This window comes from Dendrobium catenatum, unplaced genomic scaffold (assembly GCF_001605985.2).
Source record: "Dendrobium catenatum unplaced genomic scaffold, ASM160598v2 fragScaff_scaffold_943, whole genome shotgun sequence".
NCBI lineage: Eukaryota > Viridiplantae > Streptophyta > Magnoliopsida > Asparagales > Orchidaceae > Dendrobium > Dendrobium catenatum.
In genome coordinates, this window is record NW_021319405.1 from 112200 (window position 1) to 124121 (window position 11922).

The 11922-nt window shown below is 33.1% G+C and overlaps 1 protein-coding gene across 4 annotated transcripts; it reads right to left on the bottom strand.

Moving 5' to 3' along the window:
- Positions 1 to 3458: 3458 nt before the first annotated feature.
- LOC110092322 (NADH dehydrogenase [ubiquinone] 1 alpha subcomplex assembly factor 3-like) lies at positions 3459 to 10534 on the bottom strand. Of its 4 annotated transcripts, none has more exons than XM_020816826.2 (7): positions 10299 to 10534; positions 10109 to 10180; positions 8228 to 8344; positions 7736 to 7770; positions 4971 to 5071; positions 4597 to 4689; positions 3459 to 3720 (listed from the first exon to the last, which is right to left on the bottom strand). In XM_020816826.2, the coding sequence occupies exons 1-6, from the start codon at positions 10406 to 10408 to the stop codon at positions 4603 to 4605; spliced, it is 522 nt and encodes a 173-aa protein (XP_020672485.1). In that variant the 5' UTR covers positions 10409 to 10534; the 3' UTR covers positions 3459 to 3720; positions 4597 to 4602. The 4 variants fall into 4 exon arrangements, with proteins under 4 accessions (XP_020672485.1, XP_020672484.1, XP_028553300.1 ...); XM_020816825.2 differs by having other exon boundaries at positions 4592 to 4689; XM_028697467.1 differs by lacking the exon at positions 3459 to 3720 and having other exon boundaries at positions 4330 to 4689.
- Positions 10535 to 11922: the final 1388 nt, after the last annotated feature.

Genomic DNA, 11922 nt, shown 5'->3' on the forward strand with positions numbered 1-11922 from the left:
TAATATACATACATAGCATAGACAATGTATGGCAGACATATGAAAATAATAGGTATACTGATGTAATAAAATGTTATATAAATTATTTTGTAGCTGATGAGTATAGGATTGACAGAACTTACTAATGACTATTCACTTATTTAGTGATCACAACTCTTTAGATATACAGTTATAATGATGCTTATTGTTCATATAACATGTTATTATTCCATTGATTGTTATATATTTTTAAATTTATATGTTCATACTGATAGCGATTGAATGATTACATTGATACTATTCAACTTATCTTGAATTGATTTCAGTTATAGGTTATACTAATCTATTGAGCTTTTAGCTCACTATGTGATTTTACAAATTTTTAGGAAGGGATCAGGATCCAGGAGAGTGGGGCATATTAGGAATTCAGGTTTTATTTTGTTTATGTGTTTTCTCTAGTTATATTCTTTTATATTCAGGAACTTAGAAAGTTGAAATGAATGTAATGATTGATTTCTTGACTTCAGTACATGAATTTTAAGGAATAAATATAATTTTATATTTTGATGTATATGATTTTTAGTTGCTTCCACTAGATTGAATTATATTGATGAATTCATATAAGCTCTTGTTGGTTAATTAATATATAGATAGATAATTTTTCAAAATTATACCCTAAAGTTTTACAATTGTGGTCCTCCAACCACTGTCTTCTAACTATGATCCTCTAACCTATATCGCTCAAGTGCTATCCTTTGACCATCATCATTGACCTACAATACTCCAACCAACATTGCTTAATTATGGTCATCCTGACCACCATCGACCAATTATGATCATCCAATCATCGTCGTCCAACTACAATCCTATGACCTCAGTTGCCTTATTATAGTCATCTGACCATTGTTGCCCACCTACGATCTTCCAACCGCCATTACCTGACTATGTCAGTTGACCATTATTACCTGACAAGTGCCCTTCTGACCAATTTTGTTTGCTTACAAACCTTAGACAACCATCAACCAATCTTAATTCTCCGAACTTTGTCTCCCATCTAAGCTCCTTCGACCATCATCACATATATATGGTCCGCTAATTACAATCATGTGATTATAGTCTTGAGGCTATTATCACTCAACTATAATTTGTGAACTACCATTGACCAATTACAGTCCTTCAACCACAATTGTTCAACTACAATTCTACAACTACCATCGCTCAACTATGATCATCTGATCTTCGTTGTCCGACCATAGTCATCTTTCCATTATCACCATACTATATAACGGTCATTGACTTTAGCACTTGCCACTGGTAAAGTCAAAGCACACCATTGCTTATAAGGTTGAAACGTGTTATCAACACCAACTTAACTCCCCATATCAAAAACAAGATTTATGTTGAATTTCTTAACCTCTAATGCCTTATCCTCAAAAGAGACTTATCAAACAAATAATAAATAATCTCTTAAAGACAACTCACATGCTACAAAGCTCTTCCGACTTCCACTATGAAAAAAGTTTTACACATTATATATCTACTATATTGCATCAATACATTCTCCAAACACACTGAAGGGCATCATTTGTAACTCATGACTAACACTTGCGAAATCATTTGAAACATTTCCAAATTTTAATTTTAACCCTATGATAAAATTTATACAAAATTTCAATATCAAATCAATCGATGCATATAATGAATTTTTACAAACTAAGCTGACCTTTAATAAATGTGAGATCATTTACAATATAAAAACTTTATATGTAAACTTGATTAACTTATTCAAATTTTAAATTTATAAACTATATTAATTTATATAATATATATTTATATAATTCTTCAGTCATCCATCCATTTTATAGAATTGGGATTATTTACTTGCATTGCCATTGAGCCTCAGTACAACTCATTTTTTGGCGGGATTTGGCCTCCGACCGGATGTTCCTCTGCGTCCGATCGGAGGACGTAATAATTGTTCCTACCAATGACCACCACGTACCTTCGCCGCTGATTATCAAAATTTATAAAATCATTTAAAAAAAAGCAATTGCCTCAAATGAACCCTAAAATGCTCACCATTTTGAGATATGCTAATTTCTTATATTAAGCTTAGTTTTTTTTATAAAAACATCATTTTAATATAAAAGGTCATTTAAATCACCACATCATTTTATAAAACCTAAGTTTTTTTTTTTTCCCAGGAGTGTAGCATTTAAGCTAATTAAAAATAAATTCACACACAAACATCATATACGCAAGCTCTGAATCCAAAATCTCTAGATATGTAACATAAACTCTGAACCAATAGACCAAGATGATCTGCTTGGTAACTATGATATTTTGTTAACTTGGTGAATTATTGACTATAATAAATTGATCTCGAATGATTCCTACTGATTCAAATGAGCTCCTAATAGATACTTTCAAGTCGGCTCATTTTATTTTTTTAAAGTTTATCTTACAAGAAGGAGATTAGCAAAAGAAACTAAAATCATTAGAACTTAGGTGAAGATTTGGGAGAATGTAGTCCAAAGGCAATTATAAAAAAGAGAGCAATGAATCGATTTTCATTTGCATTTTTATTTATCTTCAAAAGGGTAGAATATCTCTTTAGTGGCATTATGAATAAGATTCATATGAGGGAGCAATAATTAGTATTAGAGTTTGCACAAATTATTGAATAATTTTTTGCATATGAGAAGTTCTACACTACCCAAAAAAAAAAAATTGTCCGAAACGAAGCATAAGATAACCCCATAAAGATCCCCTATTCCTTGTGATCTTTTTTTTTTTTTTTTTTCAGCTTTATGACAACATAGTTTAGTAGCTTACTATATTGCCATTGAGCACTTGTAATATAAAGATCTATTCCTTGCGATCTTTTTTATTTTTTTTCAGCTTTATGACAACATAGTTTAGTAGCTTACTATTTTCATAGCATTTAGTTCTATTAGGACTGGCATACATAGGAGCATCGGGTTAATCCAAATCCGAATTATTTAATAAACAAGTTAAAAAAGATGGATCCGAACCGAACCTACTTGCAAACTAAACCTGACATGATAACCCTTTATTAATTAAAATATATTTTTATTACCTTGCTCATCATAAATTTTATATGAATTGATAAAAAATGAAACGATTATACTAACAAATAAAAGAATTTAAGGAAAAAAAATAAACTGTTTTTTCGGGTCAAGATTGGATTGGAGTGTCAACCCTAACCTGACCCATCTAATAGATGGACAAAATACATGACTCGAACCTAACCTGTTTATTAAACAAGTCAATCCAAATAAGAATTTTTTGGATCAGGTCCGGTTCAAATTAGTGGGTTGAATCATTTATTAACGCCCGCTATAACCATGATCCAATTCAAAACCACCAATTGAATTTTTGACCAAAATATCAGGATAGGATTTAGTGTTCTTCACATATATGACCAAAATGTATAGAATATTGTTAAGGAAAGGTGATTCAAGAAACTGAGACCATTTTTGAAAAGCATTTCAAGTAGTATACTCTCCAGTTGGATGATTATATCTTAGTACTTACAAAGTTATGTGGGCAAGAGAAGAAAATTCAGAAGTTTTCAGCAGTGAAACACTGGAAAAAATAGAAGAAAACTTTCCATAGTTGATTCTGCTAACAACTAAACTTACATGGCCGCATTCCCATAACAAAATAAGCGATCACATCCTAATCGTAGGCCTCGCAGGGAGGAGATATTTGCCAATGCTGCATGAAAGACATTTGTTTAATTATGAGCTCAGAAACATGGAAAAATCTTCAATTATTCAGGGTTGTCTAGCATACCAAGCATTGTAAACATCATACAAACTAAGGCTTTGTTTGAGATGGCTTTCTAATTGCTTTGTAAAACTGCATTTTAGTACAAAAATCTATTGAAAGTAGGAAAAAAATAATGGACTAAAACTGTCCCAAACGAAATCTGAATGAGGCCACTAACTATAGCAGTTGGCTGAGATGATTCAAGAAAAGAAAAAAAGCACTATTGCTAGAGCTGTTAAAAAAGCTCATTTTTTGTGTCCAATCATGTTAAACTAGGCCTTATTCAATCATCTTCGCTCGATTATAACTTGATTATATATATATATATATATATTTGTATAGATAAATATACAAATGCATGATGATATAGTATTCTATGATTTATCCATATGATTTTTAAGTAGGTTTTATGTTCATGAGCAGGCCGTATTCGGCTCGATAAATTATGAAGCTGAAAAAACAAATTTTGGCTCCTTTGTCTACCAAGCCAAGCCGAACAACAATTGAGCCTACTCAAGCTCGACTTATTTACAGCCATACAGCCATACCTGCTGCTACAAAAAAAATTTCTACTGTCTCATTATAGTGGAAATAATTTAGTTAAAGATGCTGATACAATAAGCAAATTCTACAAAACTCTACAATTGTCCAATAGTATAAAATACCATAAGTAATTTAGCCAGAAATGCAGTTCACAACCAAAAATGTGCAAATCCAATTAGATGGAACAGTATGCTGGAAATATAGATACTTGCTTGATATGAACTAGGCAGCATGGATTGCAAGCAACACACATGAAAAGAAAGAACCCTATTACCTAACCAGAAATTATGAAGAAACTCCGTAAGGCAGAAGTGCTGCAGCCACCATTCTTCCTTCCTCATTTAATATATTATATGTAGAAGCTGCATTTCTCTGTCATTACAAATGAAAAAAACGCAATTGAATGAGTAAGGTTTCGTTTGGGATGGTTTTTTTATTGCTTCTTAAAGCAGTTTTTAGTATAAAAATTTAAATTTTTATACTAGAAAGCTGTTTTAAGAAGCAGTAAGAAAGTCATCTCAAACGAAGCCTAAAAGTCAAATGCAAAAAGCAAACCACGGCTGGAGGTGGCAGTTTTTTTATGACTGCAAAACTAGATCTAATGCTTTCTATAAGCGTATCAGGAAAAAAAAACATCAGAGATGAGAAAATACCGAGTCAATTGCTTCCAGTTTCATGCCTATGGATCGAATGAATTTTCGAAGCTCTGGATTTACAGGTTCAATATGTCTTCCACAGCCAAGAATAAGAACCTCTGGATAGAGATTTAAAGAATGTAAATTAAAAAAAAAAACAATTATTACTGTTTGCCAGAAGAAAGATAACCAATATTGCTAAGTCGAGCAAAGAACAAGGAAAGAAGGATCCTCAGATTAAGATAACAAGCAGAAACTTTACTTAAGGATAAAAGGTCAGAAATACCGGCATGTAGATGAAAGTGCAAAATGTCATGATAAACAAGAAGAGTATGGAACATTGCCTGACGTTCACAAATAGAACTCCCCATTCACACATCCCAACACCATAAGAAACATCAAGAAGCATATACATTGTCCATTTTATGTATTAGTCTCTTTCAAATTGTTCATACATATTAAATTATAGACAATAATTAATTGGTGAATACGTGTCGGCTACGGCTTGAGTTAAAGAATCTCACTTACCGTCAAGCCGAACAACACTTGAACCTATTTAAATACGACTCATTTCCAGCCATAGCTGCTGCCACAAAAAAATTTCAAGAGGAACCTCACTTACCATCTCATTATAGTGGAAATAATTTAGTTAAAGATACTGATACAATAAGCAAATTCTACAAAACTCTATTTACGAGGCATGATGTATGATATGTATTCACCAATTAATTATCCGACACGTATTCACATTTAGTTAAAGAATCTCACTTACCGTCTCAAATTAATTGGTGAATACGTATCGGATACTGATACAATAAGCAAATTATATTTATGTTTGAAGCGTTATTTTCCAAATGAGGAGGAGAGAAGAAGTGTCAATATTGAGCTTGCTAAATTTTTTGATTATTTAGAGGACTTTTGTAACTAAGAGTCATTGCGTGATAGGTGGAGAATTGATCCGAAAATGTGGTGGATTATACATGGAGCTTCGGCACCTCTACTTCAAATAATCGCCATAAAATTGCTTGGCCAAATTTTATCATCATCTTGTTGTGAAAGAAATTAGAGCACATACTCATTCATCCAATCAATGAAGAGAAATAAAATTACTCCACAACGGGCTGAAGATTTAGTTTTTGTGCATACAAACCTTCGGCTTCTCTCAAGGAGACAACAGGATGTGGGATGTTGCTGGTGATGGATTTGAATCTCTTAAGGATATGGGAATATTAGAAATTGCTAATCTTTCACTTGATGAGCCTAAATTGGAAGCTATGATATTTATTAAAGATGATATAGAAATTCAAAGACAAACCACTGAAGAAACTAATACTATCATTCCTTCTATTAAATAGTTGAAACTTCATGTGCTGGATAATTTATATTTTTGTTTTTGTTGTTACACAAGACATTTAAATATTTAATGCTTACTTTTCTTTTGATATTATATGATACAATGCTCCAAATGATGTTGCTTTCAATTTTTTTTGTCATTTCAAATATAATGCTTTGATTACTTTCTTAATTTTTATGTATGATTTATATATTATAATATCGTATCCGTGCCGTATCCGTATCCTGTATTTTGAAGAATTGACGTGTCCCATATCCGTATCGTGTTGTATATGTGTCATCGTATCCGTTTCGGTGCAACATAGTTCACCAACCATGCTTTAGGTTTCTCCCAAATAAAAAAAAACTTTTCTAAATCCCAAAATTGTACCCGATAGATAGCATCGACAACAATAATAACATCAACCCTTTATCCCACTATGTGGGTTCGGCTACATGAATTCTTTTTCTCTATTGTGCCCTGTTAAGAGTCAAATTCTCATTTAAATCTAATAAAATAAAGCCATTTATAATATTTTCTAACCAAGTTTTCTTAGGTCTACCTCTACCTTTCTTAACATAAGGAAAATATAATACATCTACTCTCCTAACTGGGTCATTAGAAGACCACCATTTTATGTGACCAAACCATCTAAGATGACTCTCTCTAATAATCTCATCTGCCACAAGAGCAACTCCAAGCTTTTCATGTATATGCTCGTTTCGTATCCAACCCTAAGAGTAAAGAAACTCATCCACCTAAGCATCCTCATTTTTGCAACACTTAACTTAATGTTATACTTCTCTTTTAATGGCCAACATTCTGCGCCATAAAGCACTGTAGGTCTCACCACCATCTTATAAAATTTTCCCTTAAGTTTGAGGAGAACTTTATTATCACACACAAGCCCGATGCATTCCTCCACTTTAACCATTCAACTTGAATTCTACTAATGATATCCCCATCTATTTCACCATCACTCTGTACAATAGACCCAAGATATCTAAAACATGTACTCTTATTAATGACTTGATCACCCAAAGTCACAATCCCTCCACAAGAACTATTATTACTGAAATTACACTCCATGTATTTAGTTTTAGATCTACTCAAATGAAAACCTTTAGACTCTAAAATTGACCTCCATAATTCAAGTATACCTTCAACTCCCTCTCTAGTTTTATCAACAAGAGAAATATCATTAGCAAAAAGTATACACCAGGTTACATCCTCTTGCAAAGGACATCCATGACTAAAGCAAAAAGATAGGGCTTAAGGACGATCCTTGATAGCATAAAACATTTAATTTACAAGAAGTAAAAACGGTCATAGAAAGGGCAAAATCCTGAACAACAAACAAGCTAGAGGAAAAAGCAACAATAGCGAACATTAAGATAATGACACTAAAAAGGAAAAAGATAATAAAAATAATTAAATACAAATCAAATACCTGGAACAGGCCTCAGGATCTTGAAAATGGATAAGCTGCACTATGTTCATAAAAATTGAGCATTAATGTTTTAATTCTACACATAAAGTAGATAACAACTATTTAATGCAAGAATATTAGTAGATGGGGCTAATTTTTATTTTTATTTTTAAATTATTGTCTAAGGATTCGTTTGGGTCAACTTTTTTACTGCTGCTATGGTAGGAAAAGTAGCCTGTAGAATCCAGTGTCTATTTGGATGCAAAATTGGTCTTTTTTTTCTGTTTGTCCAAAATATTTTTTAGAAAAATCACTTTTTGTGAAAGCATAATAGGAACTACAGCTGAGAAAGCAGCTTTCAAAAAATTATAATAGCATAAGAAGAAAAATATTTGCCGCCCCAAACGAAGCCTTAACCATTAAAGGTCAATCATGAAGCTTCATTCTAGATGAAGAGATCGTGATTCAGATAACCTTAAAAGAGCATGGAATACAAGTAGCTCATCTGCATACCTCTCTGCATTGATCTCTGAAAAAACTTTTGGTGCCCAGGACATGATTTTGTTCTCAACAATTAACAAGCTTCCCTCGTATTTAACCCCATTAATCGTGAACCCGGTCTCAGAATACCTAGATAAAGAATTTAACAATCAAGTTGCAGTGTCAGCTTCTGTTATTAGAAAGAAAAACCATTGTTATCACATAATTTGGAACTACAGCGGAACCAAAGTGTTCAACATTTTTTCCTCTTTAAATTAAGGAACAAGACAGATGAAAAGATCTTTTCAGATACAGAGTAATATAGGGATGCAAAGCCTAAAAAAAAGATACATAGTCATATAATTCTGCAAAATATCATAAACAAACTAAGGCAATTTTAACCTGCATCTTGAACTTCACTAATTACCAAAGTAAACGTTTCAACAAATCACACTCACTGCCTAAGAATTTATCACTTGAATACAATACAGCAATTTTAGAAGTAAACAATATGAGGAGAAGTAATATCATGTAATGTAGAACTTTTGGATTAATAAAATTTTTAGTTAAATCTTGAGTGTACTTGGTTGGATGTTGATTCATTCAAGTGTAATGCAAGCGTAACTAACAAATTCCGGAGTAAATCATCAGCTTATATCGGCATTATACCTGGAATTCCATGCTTGCTAATCTCTTACCTTTTCTGTTTTCAAATACAAAATTCAATATTAGTTTGCAAGTGTGATTCATTTTAATTAAAAGGATCAAAATAGATTTTCTTAATAATATTTTCTATTTATGATTTATTAAAAATATTAAGTTCATAGGGCTTACACCCAGCCTCATGATAAAACATCTCAACTTATGTCTCTAGACTCTCTACCATTTAAAACATTGCTAGAAGTACACTATGAGGCTTTCGAATATTTTATTGACATCTAAGAATGTTGCCCAACTTCAACTAACACCAAAAGCTTACTATCATAGAATATAGATACCAGCAAACCAAATATCTGACACCCTCACATAACGCCACATTGCATTGCAATGTTTGTGAGCTGAACAACCCTCAAAATTATTTATCTTTAAACGCCCTCCTCTAGTTGAATGGAAGATCCAATCAAAATGCGTTTTAAAGTCAATAAACGGGTACATATTACCGTACGAGATTTTTATACCACTTAATACTATTCTATTTACATATTTAACACTTAAAACTTTAATATTACATAAATACCATCCATAGTTCATTTTCATATCAAATATGAGTGGTAGAAATGAAATATATGAGTGGTATGAAAGAAATATAAGTGGTATATTTGATATTAAAATAATATAGGGTGGTATGCATGTAATATTAAAATTTTAGGTGTTAGATACGTAAATAGGATGTTATAAAGTGGTATGTATGTAAATTTCCCAAAAAAAAAAAGGATTCAAGTTTGTTGGCAACTCCACATAACAGAAGATTAAAGTTTGCCGGCAACTCTAGAAAGGGGAAGAGATTAGGGAGAAACTTACATCATTTATATTGCATTACAATGTCTCCAAATAGAGGACATTGAAGGATGTACAAGCACAATAATTTATTAAGTATCTAATAACCCTAATTGAACTCAAATGCTTATTGCATTTATGTAATTATTTGCCCGCTAAACTATTCCAAATTCGTAACACTTGCCCGCATAAAATGAGTAAAAACTAAAATCCTAACTTTCTAAAATGTAATTTTTATCTATAAACAACCAAATCGGCCGTAAACGGATCCTTAAATTTCCAAAATTTCCGAATGCTAAATAAAAAAACCCAAGGAAACACTAGCAAATAACAGTTAACATAGAAATGCACGCCTGGTGAGATCCAACAGCTTATCGTAAAGAGAAAGAGCATTGTGTGTGTGGGAGCAAAACATACTCTTTGAATCGGAGTTGATCTTCTGGTACGCTATCGATTATATTTATCTGGTCATATAGGGAAAACATGCGCCTGACAATCAAAAAAAAGAAAAAATCATAGGTAGGTAATTAGACTACCAAATTCTCCACTACATGGTCAATCACAACGATATGGGGTATGGAATAGGCAGGGAGAAGAAATCTAAAACCTGAGAGAAGGGAGAGTTTGATTTGCAGGATTTAGGGATTCCTTCCGAAGTGTTTTCACTATATACGGTAGCAAGGACGCTGCCCTCTGCCTCCCGACGCCGACCGCCATGATCGACTCGTCGTTAAGCTCCCGTACTCACCGGATTACTAGACAGAGCTGACGAATCGGCAGACGCCGGTTAAGGGTAGCCGGAATCGAAAATGCTGAATCGTTTAATTTGCGAATACTGCATCATCATTTTTCATTTATGCAATTTTTTTTAATTATATATACTATATATAATTTTTTTTTTTTTTACTTTTGGGGTCATTTGAGCTATTAATATTTTTTTTTTCAAAAGGTAATTCATTAAAAGATAAGAATATATCACAAGACTACAAAAGGCCACATATAGAGAATTACAATAAAATAAAAATAAAAAAAACAACAGACCAACACTAATCTGAACGAAAGAATAATCAACCCAAAACTAATAGGACTCAAACCGACACCTAGTTGCCAAAAAGGAGTTATCCAAAAAGTTCAAAGGGTAACAACCAAAATTTCAAGCCAACAATAAAACCAAATCACTAAATCTAAAGGAAAGAGCCACCAAGGTTGCCAACCAAGTCCTGCCATCCGAGGTATATGTAGTAAGACAGGTTCATCATAGTCCCATTCCAATACCCTTGTAGCAATCAACCAAAGACAAAAAAAATCAAATCACCACAGCCACAACCTTCCAAAAAGGAAAGTCATTTCTTTTTGGATTTTTGTTTTCTATGCTAAACATTGTTTTTGAACAAGCCAACATCCACAACTTGAAGAAGACTTAAATCAAAGTTGTCTCGAGCATCTAAATTGCTCTCAATAATTTTCTCCCCTCTTGCGGACGACATGTCATCGTGTGACCAATCGCATTGCCACACAACATTATCTCTAGCAAGATGGGTTAACAAATCAGCATTCAAAATAACATATATATATGCACATCCACCATAGGCACCACCACTCCGGCATCACCCATCTCAGCCAAGGTTTCACCATCCCCAGCAATTAAAGAGACAGAATTATCACCCAACATCTCTACAACATCAACACAAGTAAGACTAGCTATAAGATTAATACAATAATTATTATCATTCATGAACAGACGGACAGGAATCTCAGCAGGATTAACTTCACCCTCAAAGCCCAACAAATTGCCATTCCACCACTAACAATAGAAACCGGAGTGCCAATAGAACAAGCCACAGTAGCACAAATTGGAGCTGCTAGAGACACGATGGGGCTAGAAAGATTGGACACCAAATCTGTACCAACCAAACTAGAAGTAATCGCTACAGGACTCGCCATAAAGACAAGTAATAGATTAGCCATTAAGTACTCTCCACAACACAACCAACTTCAACACCAATAGAAGCAGAAGGAAGGGAAGCAGGTGAAACAGCCACACCACCCATGTTAACTCCATATTGATTCACAAGAGATAATTCAACAACAGACGGACCAACCACATCAGATACATGAAGAGTAGGAACACTATCAACCAAAACCCCACCACCCAATTGAAGGACATTCTCCTCACTAACCCCTAAAATAGGTATATGAAGACTCAACTTATAAGGAACATCAACCAGGTC